Below are 24604 nucleotides of genomic sequence, written 5' to 3' on the forward strand. Positions count from 1 at the left end.
ATGCCGTAATCGATTGTTGTGCAACAGTTACGGGTGGGAATAGTTTCCATTAGTGTTCCCTTTCCCTTTGCTCAACCAAACAACACCAAAGGTGCATAGACCGGTATCTAATTACGTCGTACTTGATTGCGGCCTGGCCTTAACCAAATGCATGTAACACTTTCTATTCCGCTCTGTGAACAGATAATGTTACATTTTTCTAATCAAATAACATCGTATATGCTTGTTCGAGTCAACTAGGACGCATGATGTAAATTGTTGTCCCAAGTCAATTGAGATGAGTAGGAACTAAAATTGGCACATGAATTAGCCGCCTCGCGGATCGGCCGTTCTTCGGCTGAAAAATGAGCGTAGCGTGGATACCGGAAGAACCCAAGCCAAATCTTGGCTTGCACTGCTTGCAACCAAATCACATCCTCGCCGACGGGAAACGGCTAAAATTAGGCCCTGTTTCCTCTAGCAACAATCCAAACATGCTCTTACATTCTCTCAGTTTGTGACATGAAGACAAGGGTAAAGACCACCTTTTACTCCGATCTCCAGTTGCGAAGGGGTATTGGAACCAGAATTGATGTTGCTTTGATGTATTATTATTATTATTGATATGATCATTATGTATTACAGTTTGTTAGGGCAGGCAGTTTTTTATGCTAGCATTTTCGGTTTCTATGTCAAATAGAAGCTTGTTTTAAATAACAAGGATTTGATCTACTATATATGTTTATGAAGCCTATAGATAAGAAATAAATCATCTATAGTTCAAGAGCTTTGGCATCCTGAAGTTTGTGTTTTCTTTAGGGTACATATACATCTTATCAAATTTAACATCGCCAGCACTAGCGCCTGGACGTCCGGACGGACCCCCGCGTCCGGACGCCCACACCTGCTGCACGCACCGGCGGGGTCCGCTCGCGCCACTCTCCCATGCTTCCTTGCTTCCCGCGCCCCTCCACACCTACTGCGCCTGCAGCTGTAGCAGTAGCTCACATTGCAACATGCATAATACCCTGATCTACTTTTGAAACATCCAAAAGAAACAATTACAATATACATACGAAACAGCTCAAACATTCGAAACATACGCTTGAAACACATGCAAAAACACATGAAAACACTTAAAAAATAATTGCAAACATATGTAGCATCTGGACAAAACACTTGCAACATACGTGTGAAACATATGCAACATTCAGATAAACACACTTGCAACATACGTATGAAAAAATAGATGAAACATTGGGAACAGACACTTGCAACATACGTATACTATTATTGTAACATATGCAACGTCCCGATCTACTTTTGTCACATCCGCATGAAACACTTGAAGCATACCTACAAAACATCTGAAATACTTGAAACATGCGCTTGCAACATGGGGGAGTGGGGGGCAGGCGATTCCAGTCGTCGGGTTCGGAGCCGGCGCCACGCGAGCACCACCACAACCACCACCGCTAGTATCACCGGGCTTGGCTCGGCTGGGCAGGCGGTGCACGCGAGGGCATGGGAGCAAGCAGCGCGGGATGGGCGAGAGCGACGGGTGGGAGTGAGCGGCGCGGGATGGGCGTGTGGCAGCAACGAGGCGGAATGGGTGCGTGGCGTCTGGGCAGGAAGGCCGCATCTGGAGAAGGCCGCGGCGTTGGAGAAGGGCAGCGGCGGTACGGTGGAGGCGCCCATGGCGGTCGCATGCGTGCGACAGTAGGGAAAGAAAATGTCGCCGTGTTTTTTATTTTTTAGGCAAGCCCTGGAACAAGTCATTTGGACGGAACTTGCCTAGACGGGCCAGCATTATCATTTTAATGTATGTAACACGTTGAGCATGGCTACTTTGATTCCTCTCGTACACCTATCACCTTTGCAATGGTGGAGTGCGGCATGAGTGTACCATCAATCAGGGCACGCCTGATGATTGCATATTCAATCATGGAGTTGCTGACTTGGCCGGTGCTGGCCCTTGTTGTTTTTAATACGTACTAATCTCGTTGTTATCTAACCACTGACAGCATGGGGGACTGACTGAGCTGCTGGAGGCCGCCTGCTAGTGCTAATGATAAGAACGTGGTCACACACACACAGTGGCCTTGCTGTGTCCCGGCCCCTACGTCTCGGTCTTGGTCGTCTTCTTCTCTCGCCTCAGCCTTGCCGGCAGAGGAGCGGCGCAGGCACCTAACTGGCCACAGATCCACCAGCCATGGGCGACGCGCAGGCTCCCGGAGGTACGTACGTGTCATCTCTCCTCACCGCGTCTCTCTCTCCCTCTCTGCGCGCTGGAACAGTAGGTCAACGTCTTGAATCCGACATGGACGACGGCGGGCACATCTCAAGATTCTCCCGCTCCTCCGTGTCAGATCTGATCTGCTGATCTGGCCTGCCTGCAATTCCTTGCGCTAAGCAGCTCTGCCTTCTGCTACGCACAGGCTACTTCGTCGGCCGTCCAGCCAACTTCGAGGACAAGCAACAAGATGCTGCCGATGTACAGAACAAAGGGAGCGCTCCTGATGGTAGGTGACGCGAACTTCACCGGCGATCCACGCCGATTCAGTTTGTTTTTGCTTTTCTATCGCTGTTGAGTTTGTGTTTTCCCCAGTTTTTGCTGCAATTCGTAATAATCCTCCCTTGATGAAACTATTTCGCTGGGCCTCCAGAGAACCTTGAGCTGCAGCAAGGCCAAGCGCCGGCGCCCGGTGGCCAGAAGAAAACCGGCTTCCTCGGCAACCTGTACTACTCCAAAACTCCTCCTCCATTGTTACCACACATGAACAAACTAGTTTCTTGGTAACTTCTGGTGGTTGGTTAATCTGCGGGTCCTCTGCTTTCTTCCACACCAGGTTTTCATGCTTCTCCAGCGGCCGAGTGGACAGCTAGCTGACCGGCATGGCCGGCCGTGCACAGCATTCACACACTCCAAGATTCGAGTACCCTTTGTAATGCGTATGGAGTCAGGGAGGTACACGCGGCGATCTGACTGTACCTCAAGGGCAACCTCTGCTATCCGGAAAGCTGCTCTGTTCTCGTTTCCTACGATATCACTTGTTCATTATACTACCAGAAGTGCGATTAAATGTAACTATTCATTCTATATATGTTTCCAAGTGCCCATTTTGTTTTGAATCAACATTATATTCCTCTGCTGTCAGTTTCTCATCAAGGTAGTCGGTGTTCTCCTACTGGAATCTCAGTTTGTGCTTTAACAGGCCCCTGTGCTTGAATTGCAGCTCTTTTTCCATTGGGAAGGTGTTTCTGCCCCTGCCATTAGTATTTGGTACCACTTCTTCACTATTGTTCCATTCTAACCCATATTTGTACATTTTACTCGATCTATTATAATGATATTCATGCCCATGTGGACTAGGAATCAACCAGTCATTTTGGCACCCAAGGTATACTCTTTCTCAGAACTTGGATATGCTACCCAAAATTGCACAAAGGTATAGCTAGGAACCCCATATACTGCAATATTTACTTGTAAACCCAGGAAGTTACAAATGACCCAGCAGGTGGGAGTTATATTTGATTTCAATGGTACAGCTATAGTTATTTTGAATGCTGACAAGTGACTATTGCCTGTAGGATGTAGGAATATTTACCCTACTGGAAGTATGTACTTTGGAACTGGTGATTTCAATTCTCTGTAGACTGTCCCCAACCTTTGGATTTAGGCATGTTTGAAAAACGTCACCCAGTGAGCCACGTACTATGTAAATTTGAAATAACGTGCCTTCCAGCAGGTGGAAGAATCATCAGCTAAGAAAGCACAGCATGCAAAATTATGTATGGGAGAGATTAAGCCAAATTGCAACTTACTAAAATCAAATGTGACTCGTTAACTTCGGTTTGGAATGCCAATTTTAATCATGTATAGCCAATAAACCATCTTCTGGTAGACTGGTACATGTGACATTTCACATTTTGCAGCTGCATACCCTGTTCGTTTCGCTGAAATTTGGCTTATGCTGATGCTTATACTGATTTGTTGTGAGAGAAAAACATTGTTCGTTTGCTGAAAAGTGCTGCTGAAGTAGTGCTGGCAACTGGCATGGGAGGTGGGTGCAGGACTGCTGGCGATGGGCGAATATGCCTTGTTTTTTACATATGCATTGGATTGGCATGCATGTTTTCTTTTCCCATGTCACTTGGCCTAAAATTCAACCAAATTAACTACGGTTAGTGATTAATCAAATTAACTATGGTTAGTGATTAATTAAATTAGCTAATCTCCCGGAGATCAACCAAATTAAGTATTTGCCTATGCATGTTTAGGGTTTAGTAGTTCCAATTTCAAAGCAAGAAAAGTGAAAAAAAAAGGACCAATGCAGCGACCAAGAGCCACCCACTGGACAACCGGTTGCATTCCTACTTGAGCTCCAAGTTGGATGATTAATTATTTTCTCAACCAAGTTTGTTATCCATAATTGTATTGTAAGGCACCCCTCTGTACCCATCCTCTCTTTGTCACCAATTTCTCTCTCACAAAATTGTACCGGGAGCATCTCCCTAGACCATCGCTTTGTGGCGGATTTTGCTGGCTGGCAGCCAGCTTTAGCTAGCTGCTGCCTTGGCTGCCTCTCCCTGGCATCTCTTCAAGAAGAATGAGACACCCTGGAGCGGCTTCCATATATTGTAGGGAGAAGTTGTTTTTCTCTCCGTGCACTCAAAGTAAATTAGGAGCCAGCCGGTGAATCATTATTTTTTATTTCACTAACTGTGGCTTCTTCACACAATGTAGCAAGAATTTCTTTTAACACCGTATATAATTAGAGAACATAGATTGAATCTTTGGATAGATATGATTTCTTTTTTGAAGAGAAAACAGGAGAGGTTGCGCTCTACTAGACTTTATTAAAAAAAACTAAAGAGAGTGCAAGGTGGTTTCTGGTAGATACGATTGTGGGACGAAATCCAATATTTTGGACAAAAAAAAAAAAAAGGGCGACGCCACAGCGCCACACACACCACACAGAAATGCCGACAAGCTCAGTGGAGTCAGTCTTTAGTTTCTTGTTACGCCCAGCAGTTTCACACTAGTGTGATGAGAGCTCGACGAAGCAACCGTGTGGACCCCTGGTGGCGACGTAGACCTGGTCAAAATTGGTCGATAACAACAACCTATAGGCATTCGAGCTGAACCATTGCCATCCTGGGCGAAGGCATCTCCAAGACTCCAACAACATTCTTCTTCTCCCTGCGCTTCTCTAACTTCTGTCTCCGATCGTCCTCGTCCGGCTAATATCCTCTCGGCCCCGTGGCGCTGCTCGTCGCCATCGGCAAAGAGCGGTGGTGGCACCTGTGGCTAGCTAATCTCCTGGAGATCCACCATGAGCAACGGTTAGTGATCTCTGTCGATCTATCTACGATCGATCAGTCTCTCTGTCTCGTGTGACCTGGTAATGGTAAACTCGATCAACTCATCTTATTAGTCATCGTATATTAGATCTGCCAACCTCTTTCACAGAGTAATGATTGGCGCTTGTTGTTTGCTAATTTTGTTGCATCCTGATGAACTGTATGTGCCTTCTCGACTTGTATCCTGGGACTGAGCCATTCAGCCATACATTTGTTTCCTTCTCTGCCCACTCTCTTCAGGCGACTACTACGTTGGTCCCCCAGAGACGTACACAGCGCCGGAACCGGCGGCACCGGCGGCGCCGGCAACGAAACAAGCGCCGCAGGTCACCGGCGCTGCGCAAGCTCCTGGTCCGTACATGCTTGTTTGCTCAGTTGTTACTAGCTAAATTCATCATTTGAGATCGATTCGCTCTATAGCTCTCCACTTGCTCAGTTTAAGGGCTTGTTTGGCAGGGCTCCTCTCCGGCTCCGGCTCCGGCTCCTCCAGAGGAGCCCTGCCAAACGTTTTCTTGGAGGAGCCGTTTTTTCAGTAAAAAACAGAGGAGCCGGAGCCGTTTTGGAGAAGCCACAATTTGTGGCTCCTCCAAAACGGCTCCGGCTCCTCCGGAGAAGCCCCTCGGAAGGAGCCGTGCCAAACAAGCCCTAAAACTCCAAACTAAGCAGCGTCCAGTACGTGTTTGCAGCAACGCACAATTATTTCGTGGGCCCCCCAGTGAACCCTGACAAGACGCAACAACCAAAAGAGCTAGCTGCATCTCCGACTCGGCAGCCTCCTCCCAAGAACAGATCAAGCTTCCTGGCCAGATGGTAATTTTTTTTTTCTTTTTTCTACTACTAGTACAATTATTGAATTGATTAGTCATGGTATAACATAATCTCTTTCTTCTCCGTCTCCGGCTGCAGGTTCCCGTGCATCTGTGGTAGTCGAACTTCCGAGCAATAGGATCCAGAGCTGTCGGAGCGGCGGAGCGTAGTCAACGGGTGAGAGGATTCAAGTAAACTGCAGGACGGGGATGAACTTCATTCTATACCTGGATTGCATTATTGTCCTATGAAAAAGCTGATATTTTTTCCCTCTACACTTTGATATACTCCCTCCGTCCCAGAATATCTGTCGCTTTCGCTTCCCGAGAAATAACTTTGATAAAATATATATTACAAAATATTAATATTTATAGTACATAATTAGTATCATTAGAAAGATCTTTGAATCTAGTTTTTTAATAAATTTATTTAGAGATACAAATGTTTTTCTACAAATCGAGTCAAACTTGTGGCACAAAAATCGGAAACGACAAATAATATGAGACAGAGCGAGTAATTGATGCAGAGTTTTTGAAGATTATTCAATGAAACTACAAATTCCAATACACTGCTTCCTCTTTTCTTACAAGCGCCATTGACTTTTCTACAATAATGCTTTAGTTATCAATATAATGCTTTTTGTGATTTAAATGTGGATTTTCCTTAATCATGTGAGTTAGTCATAGAGAGACGAACCCGCACGGACGGATTTAGTAATTGTAGTTTAAGGCTTTTATACGTGTGCTATTAAAAAAGTTTGAAATTACACACAGACTATTAAAAAAGTTGACCGCACACATATGCCACCGTTCTGAACTTCTTTGCTCTCCAAGCCATACCGTCCGCTTTTCTACTTAACGGTGTCAAACAGACAGGTAAAATGACCATTTTATCCTACGGTGGGGTCCGTTTGTCAGCCACCCAAACTCCCTTTTTCTCTCTCTTTCTCTTGCGCCTCCGTTCCGCGCCTGGGAGAGCTGCAGGCGCGCCTCCCGCGCTGCCGCGACCAAGAAGAAGGAGATGGCGGGGATTGACAGGGTGAGCAAAGGGGAGCTGCAGCAGCCGAGGGCGGAGCTCCCCCGCGCACACCGACACGAGCCCTGACGACGACGGCGAGGGCCCCAGTGTGCAGGGAGGCGGCCTTGTCCCCAACGGCGGCGGCGAGAGCCAGGAGGCGGCGCGCGTAAGCTGTCGCAGCCGGTCCTCACCGTGGATCTGCCGCAACGCGCGTGGAGGTGACGCGAGGAGGTGAGCTCCGGCCGCCGCTGAAAGGTCCTATTATGGCTAGAGGGGGTGAATAGCCTAATAAAAATTTATAAATCAACTAGAGCAATTTGATTAGTAAGATAAATAACGTAATGCAAACTTACTCTAGCTCTACAAGGGTTGCAACCCACCTATCCAACAATTCTAGTTGCAATGATAAGTTAGGCACACAAACTTGCTATACTATTCCTCACTACGAGCTCTCAATCTTGCTACTCTAAAGAGCTCAACTAGATGAATGTAAATAATAAGCCAAGCTCTTAATTCTAATTACACTAAAGAGTTTGTATCAACTAGTTTGCAATAATGTAAATAAGCAAGTAGGATAATTATATCGATGTGTAGGGGATGAACCAATCACAAGATAAATATAATACCAATCACCGGGAGAATGTCAAAGACAAGAGACAACCGATTTTTCTCCCGAGGTTCACGTGCTTGCCAACACGCTAGTCCCCGTTGTGTCGACCAACACTTGGTGGTTCGGCGGCTAAGAGGTGTTTCACAAACCTCGTCCACACGATAGGACGCCGCAAGAACCTACCCACAAGTGAGGTAACTCAATGACACGAGCAATTTACTAGAGTTACCTTTCGGCACTCCACCGGGGAAGGTACAACTCCCCTTACAATCACCAGAGATGGCCACGAACAATCACCAACTCGTGTCGATCCTCCAACGCTGCTCCAACCGTCTAGGTGGTGGCAACCACCATGAGAAACAAGCGAAATCCATAGCGCAACACGAATGCCAAGTGCCTCTAGATGCAATCACTCAAGCAATGCACTTGGATTCTCTTCCAATCTCACAATGATGATGGATCAATGATGGAGATGAGTGGGAGGGCTTTGGCTAAGCTCACAAGGATGCTATGTCAATGAAAATGTGCAAGAGAGTGAGCTTGAGCCGATCATGGGGCTTAAATAGAAGCCCCCAACAAATAGAGCCGTTATACCCCTTCACTTGACATAACGCGGGCTGGCCGGACGCTCCGGTCATACTGACCGGACGCTGGCCCTCAGCGTCCGGTCGCCCGATGGACGCCACGCGTCACCAGCTTCAAACGCTGTTCGTCAGATTACAATGGCTATGAAGCTGACTGGACGCTCTGGTATAAGTGACAGGACGCTGGACCTCCAGCGTCCGGTCGTTTACAGTAAGGTCCCAAACTGGGTTTTCATCGATCGGACGCGTCCGGTCCACCATGACCGGACACAGATCAGCGTCCGGTGCAATACCCTAAGCACAGTGTCGCCAAGTCAGCTCGACCGGACGCAGCCTCCAGCGTCCGGTTAGACCGAGACCAGTGTCCGGTCAGTGGATGATCAGCAGGACTGACTCCACTTCACTTCTATCTTCTTCACCCTTGTTCAAATGTGCTAACCACCAAGTGTATCACCTTGTGCACGTGTGTTAGCATATTTTTACAAATATTTACAAGGGTGTTAATGATCCACTAGATCCTAAATGCATATGCAATGTGTTAGAACATATAGTGGCACTTTGACAACCGCATTTCGATACGAGTTCCACTCCTCTTAATAGTACGGTTATCAAGCCTAAATGTGATCATACTCTCTAAGTGTATTGATCACCAAAACAAAATGACTCCTACAATTTATACCTTTGCCTTGAGCCTTTTGTTTTTCTCTTTCTTCTTTTCCAAGATTAAACACTTGATCATCACCATGCCATTACCATTGTCATGATCTTCATTATTGCTTCATCTCTTGGAGTAGTGCTACCTATCTCAAGATCACTTTGATAAACTAGGTTAGCACTTAGGGTTTCATCAATTAACCAAAACCAAACTAGAGCTTTCAATCTCCCCCTTTTTGGTAATTGATGACAACCCTTTCATAAAGATATGAATTAAGTTTTAATTGAATCCATGTTGCTTGTCCAAGTATATTTACCATGTGTAAAAGAATATGGACAAGTTTCATGAATTCTAAGTGGTAGCAATTGCTCCCCCTACATATGTGCTAAGAGTTTGGATTGAAGCTTGCACATATGCTTAGATAGGAAATATAGGAGTCAATTTCTACCAAATGATGCTAAGGTATAAGAAATGGACCTTTGAAGCGTGATACCAATCGGAGTGCACAATTATACTATCCTTAGCACCATTAGTAACTAGACTTACACAAAAACTAGAATACCCCATGAGATCAACATTATAAGCAAGGGTCGAGTTTCCATATCATGAATCATAAGTCTAGTTACTTTTAGCTAGATACCACTTGAAGATACTTTGAAATGAAATCATTGGATATCCTATGCATGCTAGTTTTTCATTTCATCATTCAAGCCTATGTCTAGCATACATCAAACAAGCATGGATATTTAAATTTAAAACTTTGTACCATGCAAGCAAATATATGAAATGCACATTCAAATGCAACACACAAGTTTATGAGCTTGCTCCCCCTATTTGTGTGCAATTTTTATTGATCCCCTTACAATATCATTTCATTTGGTTGCTCCCCCTATCTTACTATCTTTATGAATATCTCTCCTCCTTTGTCAACAATTATCATAAAGAGGGCTCAAATTTTTAGATAAGTTGGGGTGAAACCATGTAAAGTGAGGATCATTTTCCTAATTTGGTTCAATCTAGAGTACTTGCCAAATATATTTAACTCGGTTTGATCCAAGGACAAGCTTCTTCACACCTCTAAGTAAGGGTTATCTTGTACCATGTTGAGTTAAACACTTATAGCTTATTTTCTAGATCAAACACTAGGTTTACAAGTCCATAAACATGTCATATGCTACCACTAGATCATTTCAATCATACAAGCAATAGTGGTACCATACAAGCATCAAATTCATTTGATTTTCATGAATGAGCCTATTTAAATGCAAAAGAATGTCTAGATGTACTAATCAAGTCCTTATCAAGAATGTATGTCATGCCAAACAACTTTTACCTTAGATAGCTTGAAGGAGAGGTATGTCATATAATGGGGTTGCATCAACACATATTGGAGAAGTCAAGTATGTTCAATTCATTCCTTAGCTTGCAAAATCTCTTCTCATCAAGTGGCTTGGTGAAGATGTCGGCAAGTTGATCTTCGGTGCCCACACTCTCAATACAAATGTCCCCTTTTTGTTGATGATCTCTTATAAAATAATGGCGGACATCTATATGCTTTGTTCTTGAGTGTTGAATTGGGTTGTTGGTGAGCTTGACGGCACTCTCATTGTCACATAGCAATGGCACTTGTTTGAACTTAATTCCAAAATCATTCAAAGTAGCCTTCATCCAAAGTAATTGAGCACAACAACTACCGGCCGAAATATACTCCGCTTCGGCGGTTGAAAGTGCTACACTATTTTGCTTCTTTGATGACTAAGATACAAGTGATCTTCCCAATAGTTAACATGTGCCCGATGTGCTCTTTCTCTCAACTTTGCATCCCGCATAATCGGAGTCTGAATATCCAATCAACTCAAATCTTGCTCCTTTGGGATACCACAATCCAACATTTTGTGTATGTTTCAAGTACCTCAATATCCTTTTTGTTGCCTTTAAATGACTTTCTCTTGGTGAGGCTTGAAATCTAGCACACATGTATACACTAAACATCACATCTGGACTTGATGCGGTCATATAGAGTAGGCTTCCAATCATAGACCGATACATCTTTTGATCCACCATGTTGCCACTAGCATCAATATCTAAGCTTCCATTTGACCCCATTAGTGTACTAATAGCTTTACTATCATCCATTCCAAACTTCTTTAGCATGTCCTTGATGTACTTGCCTTGACTCACAAATGTGCCATTCTTCATTTGCTTGATTTAAAGTCCAAGAAAGTAACCAAGTTCTCCAATCATAGACATCTCAAATTCATTTGCCATCATTTTTCCAAACTCTTCATAAAATTCTTGATTTGTTGATCCAAATATGATATCATCCACATAAATTTGCATCACAAACAAGTCATTTCCAAGCTTCTTGGTGAAGAGAGTGGTGTCAACCTTTCTCATCTTAAATCCCTTAGAGAGTAGGAAATCCCTCAATCTCTCATACCATGCTCTAGGTGCTTATTTCAATCCATACAAAGCCTTTCTCAACTTGTAGACATGGTTGGGTTTCTTTTCATCCTCGAAACCGGGAGGTTGCTCAACATACACAAGCTCATTGATGTACCCATTTAAAAATGCACTCTTGACATCCATTTGGTACAACTTGATGTTATGAGCACAAGCATAGGCTAACAAGATCCTAATTGCTTCCAATCTTGCGACCGGGGCATATGTTTCTCCAAAGTCAAGACCTTCAACTTGGGTGTAACCTTGAGCTACTAATCTTGCTTTGTTCCTTATAACTATCCCATCTTGATCTTGCTTGTTCCGAAAAGACCGACTTAGTTCCAATCACATTATGATCCTTAGGCCTCTCAACTAACTCCCATACTTAGTTTCTTATGAAGTTGTTTAGCTCTTCATGCATGGCATTTATCCAATCAACATCCTCCAAAGCTTCATCTATCTTCTTTGGTTCAATGGGTGACACAAATGAGAAGTGTTCACAAAATGATGTCAATCTTGATCTAGTTTGAACACATCTTGAAATATCACCAATAATTGTGTCCAATTGATGATCTCTTTTCAATATTTATTGGTTGGAGCACTTGCACTTGATTGCTAGCATTTGATTGATCATTTGGTTGAGATGATGAACTAGCCACTTGTTGATCTTGCACATTGTCATCACTAGCACTTGCTTGATTTTGATCATGAGAACCACTAGCTTGCACATTCGGATTTGAGAGCACTTGATTCTTGTTATCTTCAACATCAATCACCTCTCTAGGCCTTATATCACCAATGTCAATGTTCTTCATTGCCTTGACCAATTGAGTGCCTCTCACATCATCTAGATTCTCATCTTCCTCTTGGGAACCATTTGTTTCATCAAACTCCACATCATGAACCTCCTTAAGAGTACCACTAGCCAAATTCCAAACTCTATAAGCCTTGCTAGTAGTGGAGTAACCAAGCAAGAATCCTTCATCACATTTCTTTTCAAACTTGCTCAATCTAGTGCCTTTCTTCAATATGTAGCATTTGCATCCAAAAACCCAAAGTATGCAATGTTTGGTTTTCTTCCATTCAATAGCTCATATGGTGTCTTCTCCATCATGGGGGTGACAATAGAGTCAGTTGCTATAGTAGCAAGCCGTGTTGATTGCTTCGGCCCAAAATGAATGACTCACATTGTACTCACTCAACATTGATCTTGCCATATCAATCAAGGTTCTATTCTTTCTTTCAACTAAGCCATTGGATTGAGGAGTATACTTGGCCGAGAATTGGTGTTTGATTCCAAATTCATCACACAACTCATCAATTCTTGTATTCTTGAATTCACTTCCATTGTCACTTCTTACTTTCTTGATGGTTGTTTCAAATTCATTATGAGTGGCCTTGACAAATGATTTTAAAGTTGCAAACACATCACTCTTATCACTAAGAAAGAACACCCATGTGTATCTAGTGAAATTATTCACAATCACAAATCCATACTTATTTCCACCAATGCTAGTGTATGTGGTTGGTCCAAATAAGTCCATGTGCATCAACTCAAATGCCTTAGATGTGCTCATCATGCTTTTCTTAGGATGTGTGTTACCAACTTGCTTTCCGGCTTGACATGCACTACATAGCTTATCCTTTTCAAATGTGACATCCTTTAAGCCTCTAACTAAGTCATGCTTAACCAATTTATTCAATTGTCTCATTCCAACATGACCAAGCCTTCTATGCCATAACCAACCCATGCTAGACTTAGTGATCAAACATGTTGACAATTGAGCTTCTCTAGCATTGAAATCAACTAAGTATAGATTCTCATATCTAAATCCTTTGAATATCAAGTTAGAGCTATCTACACTTATGATTTCTACATCATCCACACCAAATATGCACTTGAAACCAAGATCACAAAGTTGAGCTACCGACAAAAGGTTGAAGTTCAAGCTCTCTACTAGTAGCACATTGGAAATACTCAAATCATTGGATATTGCAATCTTACCAAGTCCTTTGACCTTGCTCTTGCCATTATCACTAAATGTAATACTATCAATCCCATTGCTCTTGTTCTCATTGATTAAATTGAATATTCTTGGATCACCGGTCATGTGTTGTGTGCACCCATTATCAAGCACCCAATGCCTTCCTCCAGTTTTATAATTGACCTACAAAGGAAAATCAATTTCTTTTAGGTACCCAAACTTGCTTGGGTCCTTGTAGGTTAGTCACTAAGGTCTTTGGTACCCAAATGGCCTTTTTTCTTTGGGCCCACAATTGGTGTACCAATGAACTTAGCCATCACACCATTTGCACCCTTACAAAGCATATAACAAGAATCAAATTTGATTGAGGATACATTATGTAGCTTGTTCTTGTTAGTTTTGCAATTTTGCTCTACATGCCCAATTTGCTTGCATCTATTGTAAAACCGACCATTGCCCTTCACAAAACTAGCTTTGGGAGTGACAAAGGCCGCTTTGCCTTTCTTGGGGGTATAGCCTAATCCCTCTTTATTGAGAGAAAACCTTTGGCTACCCAAGCACTTTAGCAAGCGGGCATCTCCACCATAGGCATTGCCTAAGGCACGAGTGATCTCATTCACCTCCTTCTTGAGGGTTTCATTTTCCACCATTAGTGATGTATCATTCATAGGTGGAGTAGAAGCGGTGGTGCTACACGAAGTGTTAGTAGGAGCAACAATAATGGGTTCATGAAAAGATTCATCAATAAGATCACATGTTAGTCCCACATCACATGTAACTATCACTTGCTCCTTCTTGGCTTCCTCCTTCTTGACTTGCTCAATGAGAGAGGAGTGAGCTTTTTCAAGCTTAGAGTGAGCTTTGCCAAGCTTCTCATGGGCATCCATTAGCCCCTCATGAGTGGCATTTAGCTCATCAAAGGCTTGCTCAAGAAATTTTACTTTCTTGCGCAATTCTTTGCACTCTTTTCTCTTCATCTCATTGCAAGCATGCACTTGCTCACACATGTCCAAGAACTCCTCCTTGGTGTACTCTTCATCATCATCATCATCATTATTATCCTCCCTACATGAATCACTTTCACATTCATTATCATCACTCACATCATATTTTACCTTGATAGGCTTTGCCATTAGGCATGTTGATGGAGTGTCGAAGATGGAGGGCTTGTTGTTGATGGCGATGCTTGCTAGTGCTCTCTTGATTGACTTCTTGCCATCATCACTAGAATCATCACTATCCGAGGAGCCATCACTATCCCAAGTGACTACATAGCCTACACCCTTCTTCTTCTTTTGAAAGGTCATCCTCTTCTCCTTCTTTTCTTTCTTTTCTTTGTTGTCCTTCTTGTTCTTCTTCTTATCATCTTCATCATTGTCACTATTGTAAGGACAATTTGTTACAACAAGATCGGGGCTTTTGCAATTATAGCATCTTCTCACATATTCTTTGCTCTTTGTGTGATCTCTTCTCTTTTTTGCACCATAGCCCTTCTTCTTCATGAACTTGCCCATCTTGCGCACAAATAGAGCCATAGCTTCATCATCAATATTACTAATGTCATCATCATCACTTGATTCTTTCTTGGACTTGCTCTTGTTCTTGTATGATGATGAGCTTGCCTTGAATGCTATGCTCTTCTTCTTCTTGTCTTCTTCCTCTTTCTTGTCATCCTTGTCATCCCCTTCCTTTTCCACACGGTATGTCTCTTGGGTCATGACATCACCTAGTACTTGGTTAGGAGTGATCTCCTTCAATCCTCCTCTTATGATTAGCAATCTCAACATTTCAAACCTTGGAGGTAGGGACATCAAGAACCGATAAGAGACATCATCATTCTTGATCTTTTCTCCCAAAGCCTTCAAATCATTGACAATAACTTGCAAGCGATGGAACATCTCCGGAATGCTCTCATCATCTTTCATTTTGAAGCTTGTCAACTTATCATTGAGAATATATAACTTGGCACTCTTCACTTCCGGTGTGCCCTTATATGTTTCCTCCAATCTTCTCCATACCTCATTCGCTCTATCACAATCCTTGATTTGCTCAAACACCTTTGAATCAATGGCATTGTATATGGTGTTGAGCGCCATTATGTTGCATTGCTTGTTGGTCCTATCTTGGTTGGTGGGATTGTCGGGATCAATGATAGCATAATCATTCTCCGTCACTTCCCATACTTGATCATTGATTGAACCCAAGTACATCTTTATCTTTCTCTTCCAATAATCATAGCTTGTACCATCAAAGAATGGTGGTTTGCCTCCCACATGGTTGAACACAACTTGAGCCATAATTTGACACCAAGGTTGTTAAGCCTTTACACAAACGGTGACCACGGCTCTGATACCACTTGAAAGGTCCTAGTATGGCTAGAGGGGGGTGAATAGCCTAATAAAAAATCTACAAATCAACTAGAGTAATTTGATTAGTAAGACAAATAGCGTAATGCAAACTTGCTCTAGCTCTACAAGGGTTGCAACCCACCTATCCAATAATTCTAGTTGCAATGATAAGTTAGGCACACAAACTTGCTATACTATTCCTCACTACGAGCTCTCAATCTTGCTACTCTAAAGAACTCAACTAGATGAATGTAAATAATAAGCCAAGCTCTCAATTCTAATTACACTAAAGAGCTTGTATCAACTAGTTTGCAAGAATGTAAATAAAAAGTAGGATAATTATACCGATGTGTAGGGGATGAACCAATCATAAGATAAATATAATACCAATCACCGGGAGAATGTCAAAGACAAGAGACAACCGATTTTTCTCCCGAGGTTCACGTGCTTGCCAATGCGCTAGTCCACGTTGTGTCGACCAACACTTGGTGGTTCGGCGGCTAAGAGGTGTTTCACAAACCTCGTCCACATGATAGGACGCCGCAAGAACCTACCCACAAGTGAGGTAACTCAATGACACGAGCAATTTACTAGAGTTACCTTTCGGCACTCCGCCGGGGAAGGTACAACTCCCCTTACAATCACCAGAGATGGCCACGAACAATCACCAACTCGTGCTGATCCTCCAATGCTGCTCGAACTGTCTAGGTGGTGGCAACCACCAAGAGAAACAAGCGAAATTCGCAGCGCAACACGAATGCCAATTGCCTCTAGATGCAATCACTCAAGCAATGCACTTGGATTCTCTCCCAATCTCACAATGATGATGGATCAATGATGGAGATGAGTGGGAGGGCTTTGGCTAAGCTCACAAGGATGCTATGTCAATGAAAATGTGTAAGAGAGTGAGCTTGAGCCGGCCATGGGGCTTAAATAGAAGCCCCCAACAAATAGAGCCGTTATACCCCTTCACTGGACATAACGTGGGCTCACCAGCTTCAAACGCTATTCGTCAGATTCCAACGGCTATGAAGCTGACCGGACGCTCCGGTATAAGTGACCGGACGCTGGACCTCCAGCGTCCGGTCATTTACAGTAAGGTCCCAAACCGGGTTTTCATCGATCGGATGCGTCCGGTCCACCACGACCGGACATAGATCAGCGTCCAGTGCAATACCCTAAGCACAGTGTCGCCAAGTCAGCTCGACCGGACGTAGCCTCCAGCGTCCGGTTAGACCGAGACCAGCGTCCGGTCAGTGGATGATCAGCAGGACTGACTCCACTTCACTTCTATCTTCTTCACCCTTGTTCAAATGTGCTAACCACCAAGTGTATCACCTTGTGCACGTGTGTTAGCATATTTTCACAAATATTTACAAGGGTGTTAGTGATCCACTAGATCCTAAATGCATATGCAATGTGTTACAACATCTAGTGGCATTTTGACAACCGTATTTCGATACGAGGTCCACTCCTCTTAATAGTACTGTTATCAAGCCTAAATGTGATAACACTCTCTAAGTGTCTTGATCACCAAAACAAAATGGCTCCTACAATTTATACCTTTGCCTTGAGCCTTTTGTTTTTCTCTTTCTTCTTTTCCAAGATTAAGCACTTGATCATCACCATGCCATTACCATTGTCATGATCTTCATTATTGCTTCATCTCTTGGAGTAGTGCTACCTATCTCAAGATCGCTTTGATAAACTAGGTTAGCACTTAGGGTTTCATCAATTAAGCAAAACCAAACTAGAGCTTTCAGCCGCGGGCGAGCTCGGCCCCGGCCGGCCGCCGCGAGCGCGGGGGAGCTCTGCCCCGGCCGCCGCGGGCGCGCACGGGCGAGTTCCGCCCCGGCCAGCCGCCGCGGGCGTGGGCGAGCTCCGCCCCGGCCAGCTGCTGCGGGGGCGCGCGCGGAGAAGAGAGATGAGGTCGAGTTTGAGAGAGAGAGAGGATAGGGATGAGAATGGTATTATGGACGTGTTGACTGACCTGACCCACTTGTCAGTACTCCCAAACGGTGAAAAACGAACAGAATGCGGATGGAATGGCATGGAGAGCAAAGAAGCTCAGAACGATGGCATATGTGTGCGGTCAACTTTTTTAATGGCAGATATGTAATTACAAACTTTTTTAATGGCACATATGTAAAAGCCTCTTGTAGTTTAGGGGTTTCTTCCATTAAAAAAAAGAGTGCGGTCGAGTGGTCTGTTTGAATAGAATAGCAGGATTAGTCGTTAGTTCCAACTAGTTGTTACTCGTCTAAAAGGTAATCAACTAGTAGTTGTTAGGGAGTGTTTCTTTCTTTAGTCGCTCCTAAATTTTATGTAACATCAAAGGTTTAGATACTAATAAGGAGTATTAAATATAGATTAATTACAAAACTAATTACATAGATGGAGGTTAATTTACGAGACGATTTTTTAAAGCCTAATTAATCTGTCATTAGCACATGTTACTGTAGCAACACATTGTCAAATCATGGACTAATTAGGCTTAAAAGATTCGTCTCGTAAATTAGTCGCAAGTTATGCAATTAGTTTCGTAATTAGTCTATATTTAATACTCCATGCATGTGTCCAAACATTCGATGTGACAGGAATTTTAGGAGGCACTGCAGTAACCAAACAGGCTTTTAGGGGGTGTTTGGTTCTTTAGTCGCTTCTAAAATTCATGTCACATCGAAGGTTTAGATACTAATAAGGATCATTAAATATAGATTAATTACAAAACCAATTACATAGATGGAGCCTAATCTGCGAGTCGATTTTTTAAGCCTAATTAATCTATCATTAGCACATGTTTATTGTAGCACCCCGTTGTCAAATCATCGACTAATTAGGCTTAAAAGATTCGTCTCGCAAATTAGTCATAAGTTGTGCAATTAATTTTATAATTAGTCTATATTTAATACTTCATACATATGTCAAATATTCGATTTGACAGGAATTTTAGGAGGCACTGCACGAACCAAACATGCTCTTAGTCTTATACTCCCTCCGTCCCATAATATCTGTCGTTCTCGCTTCTCGAGAAACAACTTTAACAAAATATATATTAAAAAATATTATTATTTATGATACATAATTAGTATCATTGGAAAGATCTTTGAATCTAATTTTTTAACAAATTTATTTGAAGACATAAATGTTGCACATATTTTGTATAAATTAAGTCAAAGTCGTAGTACGGATACCGAAAACGACAGTAAAATTGGGACGGAGGGAGTACGTGTTTGTATCCTTAGGCAACCGGAGGTACGTACGTGTCATCTATCCTCACAACATCTGTCTCCCTCTGTCTCTCTCTGCCCTAGAAGCCCAGAACAGTAGGTCAACGCCTTGAATCCGACATGGACGACGGCGGGAACATCTCAAGATTTTCCCGCTCCTCCGTGTCCTCAGATCTGCTGATCTAGCCTGCCCGGCCGCGATTCTTTGCGCTGGCTTCTGCTACGCACAGGCTACTTCGTCGGCCGTCCGGCCAACTACGAGGACAAACAGCAAGATGCCGCCGATGCACAGAACAAAGAGAGCGCTCCTGCTGGTAGGTGACGCCGACGCGAACTTCACCGGCGATCCAAGCCGGTTCAGTTTGTTTCTGCTTTTCTACTTTTCCATCGCTGTTGAGTTTGTGTTTTCCCCCGGTTTTGGGTCCAATTCGTAAATGTAATCCTCTCTTGATAAAACTATCTCGCTGGGCCTCCAGAGAACCATGTGCAGCAAGGCCAAGCGCCGGCGCCTGGTGGCCAGAAGAAAACCGGCTTCCTCGGCAACCTGTACTACTCCTGATGGCGGATGCACGATGCGGGATAAGGGGGGCTAAAACAATGGAGATGTTGATTTGCATGAAGATTTAATGATGAAATCAAGCTTTTGCTACAGTAATTAGTGGTGAAATCAAGCCATTAGGGGGGCTGAAGCCCCCCCCCCCCCCCCCCCCGGATCCGCCGTGAACTCATCCTTTATTGTTAGCAAACTACTCCGTAGTTTCTTGGTAACTTCAGGTGGTTGGTTAATCTGCTGTTACTCTGTTTTCTTCCACACCAGGTTTTCATGCTTCTCCGGCGGCCGAGCGGAGAGCTAGCTGGCCGGCCATGGCCAGCCGTGCACAGCATTCACACTATCCAAGATTCGAGTACCCTTTGTAATGCGTATGGAGTCAGGGAGATGAGCGGCGATCTGACTGTACCGCAAGGGCAACCTCTGCTATCCAGAAAGGTGTTCTGTTCTCTTTTCCTACGATACCACTTGTTCATTATACATTTACTATTACTAGTCCATCGATCCGTGCTCTCGCACAGAAACGGGATAGAATCTTAGAACAGATAAGCATTAATTCTTGTTTAATATACCTCGAACTAATAAAAATTATTAATATTAAATTGCATGTTTTCTCACTTTGTTAATATTCTAACACAATAGATACTGTACAATCTTTATCCAACTGTGATAAATGTATCAATTACTAAACATTAGCTTCAACTATGGTGGCTGTTGCTGTAACACGTATCTTCTGATGTCATGGATCTAAAATAAATTACTAATATTAAATTGCACATTTTTCACTTTGTTCATTTTCCAACACAATAGACTCAACAGCTACAATGTTGTCTCTATCTAGTTATGATCAATGTATAAATTACTAATCTATATGTTTTTTTTTTCATTTTTGTCCATAGTTTTTCCCTTCGCATGGCATCGTTGTGATTCTATGTAACTTCAATATTCATTTAGTTGAAACATTATCTTAAAAAAAAGAAAACATTAAATTATGATGGCTCTTATTGCATCCCATATCTTTTGATGCCATAAATATAGAATTTTGAATTTCAAATTTAATCTTATTAATTTATACATTTTTTATTCTCAAACTAAGTTAAAACACTATTGTATCTTTATTAACTCTCCTGTTATAATTTTTAAAATACGAATATTAGTTTGTAAAGTGCACTCTTAAGCACTACAATGACATAAACAGTCATTTAAAACGTGCACCACATCACTCAAACTTGATGGTAGAGCTCGAAGTGAGATCTAGAAAGGTGCTAACCTAGAGAGAATATTAATATTTTAGTTATATAATGATTGTTTACTCTAAAGTAATCCCAAGGACCAGGAAGATATATATAGACACACATGGTCCGCACTACCCCCACTTTTCAAGATGCATTTAAATTTATTTATCAAGAAATTATATGTGCAGTAATGGTTGTACTATCAATATAGTTAACATTTTAGTTAAAATGTACTTTCGTTCCAAGTTATAAGCTGTCTAACTTTTCTTGGTAATAGCTTTTTCTATATCTATAGATATAGACTATGTCTAGATACATAACTTTACTATGCATCTAGAAAAGTGAGAGTTACTTACAATTTGGAACAAAGGAGTAACATATCTAAAGTGAAAATTTATATAAATTATATGTCAATGTTAGTAATATAGTTTTAAGCAATGTGTAATGTGTAATATCATTAGTATGAGTTGTTAAGAAAATATTTTCATGGTTGCTAGAATAAAATATATATATTTACCGCCCAAGAATGCATATGTACTTGATATGTATGATGACATAATATGTATATTTACTTTAATAAAGTTCTAATATGTTAATATTAATAGGATAGGACAACGTAGAACCATATATGTGTTTTATGGTAATTTAAATTTTTGTTGTAATAGAAGATGATAACTTAGATGTAGATTTGAGGGGCTCTTTTAGGCTTTTAAATAATGACAAAAATGGTACTTTAGATGTAGATTTAAGTGGCTATGATAGATTATCTCTCATAATAGCTGGTGGGTGATTACAATTATATTTAGGTTCACTTTAGATCATGTTTTTAGTAGTGGGTAATATCAATACAGATTCATTGGCTTTTTTAATTGTTTTGCACAATTACAGAGGTCAGTCATTATTATAAAATAGGATAGATCCTAATGGCTATTATTATGAATGCTATTAGGGTCTGGCCTGATGACCTTACATTTTTGTTTTTTAGAAGAATTTTACTATATGTGTTTAGTTGAAATCTAATCTTAAGTTATTTAAGTTCTTGTTGCATCTGTTTCTGTAACATCGCAAATCAATATTTTAGCTTTCAACTTTTAATGTAGTTGTTGCAAGTTTTTAACCACATGTTAAGTTAAACATCTAATGCTTATTGTATCTTTTGTTCAAAATTTTCTTTAATTTATTTTAAGATAAGGTGTGACGCCCTATGCTACCTCCTTAGTTATTACAATCGTCTGTATAGTAACTTTGGCTTGCATTGTGACACTTAAGATGTAGAATTTGTTATATCAAAGTTATATATGTATAGTAGTATGTTTTATAAATAGAGTGCCTGAAATTAAATTATGAATATTGATTTGACATAATGTTTAGGTCAAGATTTTTAAACATATTGAAAATAACAACCTATGAATTTTATTATCAAGGAGTATTAATATATTTAAAATGATTTAACAGTATACTTGCTATGTGGTTTTGTTAAGGGACTGTTATCCACGTTTGGTAACCTATTAAAATAGATATTTATCCTAAACACGTATACATGTTTACTTGCTCTACATGACATAGAACATAGTGAGCATTGAAGTGTGTAATTTTGAAATATATATAGCGTACTTTTATGGATATTGGACTATTTTAATATATTGTATTAGTATTTCGTATGGATATAAGAGAGATTTTTATTTTGAATAAATGCTGAGGTTGATAACTTTGATACAACCTAAAGGTCTAATTTTATATTATATTTATAATGACATATGTGAGTATTTTAAATGCACAAGGGTTAGTTGCTTCTTTTTTCATAATGACACATGTGGGTAATTTATAAAATATATTAGAATGTTATTTTGAATTACCTTTGGTAATGGGTATGGTGTACTTTATTTTAAATTTAAGGGGGTTATTTGTATTACTCACTGCATTCCATAGATACATAGTTTTGACACAAACTTAAATGTATTATAAAATATTTTGAATTTTCTATACATAGTTTTTGCTATGAACTTAGATATACATTATGTTTAGCTACATGCTAAAAGTAATGTATCTACAGAAGCCAAAATGTCTTATAATTTAGAATGCATGGTGTATGTTTTAGTTGATGAATGATGAAAACAATTGGACAGAAGCTGAATAGATGCATTCCTGGCTCCGCAAGGCCGATAAAATTGTCTCTCGTTTTTTAGACCATCGGATCTCTTTAGGATAAATACATTAGTATTGTCTAATAGACGGTTTCATATAGTACCACTAATCTTAGGAGAACTACTAAATTTTTAATTTGTGCATAAACAAAAGATCCATTATGGGTTGTATGACAACAACTCATACAATGATGCAATAGAGGTCCCACAGTCCTCAATTTTAGCTTATATAAAATTGTTGTCTTGTAAAAGAACCTTTATCTCACCTCCATCTTTTTCATCTACATCATTGTATTTGCACACGTACATATCTTATTTGTTGAGGTTGATAGACTCTATCTCATGTTTTATGAATTAATAGATTAATCTTCTATTTGATTTTTTGATTTTTTATTAATAGATTATATCTAACCGTGGATGCGACGGGCACTGCTGACCTGATATTTTATTAATATCTGACCGAAGATTATTTAATTATGAATGCCATTGGTATACTGAACATATATTATTTTTTAATCAACTATGAACTTTAGTACACGTTTTTTTTTCAAGATAAGAGAAAATATTCACCGTACGTCGAAGCTGTGTGAACGTCAGTTCAAGATTTTTCCAGTACGGTATTTTCTTGAAGAAATTTTGTCCCGTACATCTAAGTTGTGTGAACGTTACAATAGATTTTTCCGTTATGTTTTTTTGTTAAAGAATTTTTTTCCCACTCGTCAAAGTTTGTTTTACTATCAAGGAGATTTTTGGCTGTTTTTTCTACAATTAGTTGCGGAGGCGGATATTTTGTTTAAAAAAAAAAGAAAACAACATAGATCTAATGGTCAAGGATAGTTGGAGTCTTTTGATTAATGGCTAGATATTTCTGATTAATGTGAGAATTTCTAGCATTTATCTTTTTTCTAACGCTTCTGGTGAGGATTAACGTGTAGGCTTCATTGGGGCCTCTAATTAGTAATAGCAAGATACTACCAGAAGTGTGATTAAATGTAACTATTCATTCCACATATGTTTCTTTTTTTGTGGGGTCACTCCTAGCCTCTCGCCCCCGCTGAAGAGCATGGGGGGAGAGGCTGAGGGTTTCGCACAGGGATGTGAAGGGGTTGTCTCGTAGAGATGAGCGAAGGTAACGGAATGCGAGGCAATAGAGAAATGCGATTTAAATGTCCATTAATTTGTCCAGAAAAGATCATCCTGTTTCTTACATGAGCTCCCTGGGTATTTATAGATCACACCCACGGGCACAGTGGAATTACATTAGGGTTGGACCCTAGATGGAAAATGCAGTACATTAGCCAAAGGTACGGCGGTAATCTTGCTCGCCCGGCCAACCACTCCTAGGACCATCCGTCCCGACAGGGCCGTCTCCTCCGTCGGGGTGGTCCCCTCCTGTGGCGGGCGTCGAACCTTCACGTGTTCCTGGCGGTGGTCCGCTTGTCCTTGCTGTCTGGCTCCTCTTCTCCCGTCCTCTCAAGGCTTAGTCGACCTTCGGGTCCCATGCCTGGTCATGCAGATGGGACACAGATGAGCAGAGACACCCTCGCCGCGGGGGTTAGTGCCCGCGATGAGGCAAGTTAGATAGGCCAGCGCCGGGTCGAGGGCTAGGGGGAAGCGGTGCCGGTGGTACCTCCCCCCAACAGTAGCCCCTCGA

General features: G+C 41.5%; 1 protein-coding gene across 8 annotated transcripts; it reads left to right on the forward strand.

Moving 5' to 3' along the window:
- Nucleotides 1-1984: 1984 nt before the first annotated feature.
- LOC136484750 (pistil-specific extensin-like protein) lies at nucleotides 1985-6437 on the forward strand. Of its 8 annotated transcripts, none has more exons than XR_010766189.1 (9): nucleotides 1985-2216; nucleotides 2418-2501; nucleotides 2646-2718; nucleotides 2829-3063; nucleotides 3195-3262; nucleotides 3353-5390; nucleotides 5547-5694; nucleotides 6030-6153; nucleotides 6250-6437. XR_010766189.1 is itself a non-coding variant. In XM_066481704.1 (8 exons), the coding sequence occupies exons 5-8, from the start codon at nucleotides 5316-5318 to the stop codon at nucleotides 6287-6289; spliced, it is 285 nt and encodes a 94-aa protein (XP_066337801.1). In that variant the 5' UTR covers nucleotides 1985-2216; nucleotides 2418-2501; nucleotides 2646-2718; nucleotides 2829-3063; nucleotides 3195-5315; the 3' UTR covers nucleotides 6290-6437. The 8 variants fall into 8 exon arrangements, 1 of the variants encoding a protein (XP_066337801.1); XR_010766191.1 differs by having other exon boundaries at nucleotides 3216-3262; XR_010766188.1 differs by having other exon boundaries at nucleotides 3195-5390.
- The last annotated feature ends 18167 nt before the right edge of the window (nucleotides 6438-24604 follow it).

Source organism: Miscanthus floridulus, chromosome 10 (genome assembly GCF_019320115.1).
Source record: "Miscanthus floridulus cultivar M001 chromosome 10, ASM1932011v1, whole genome shotgun sequence".
NCBI classification, from domain to species: Eukaryota; Viridiplantae; Streptophyta; class Magnoliopsida; order Poales; family Poaceae; genus Miscanthus; species Miscanthus floridulus.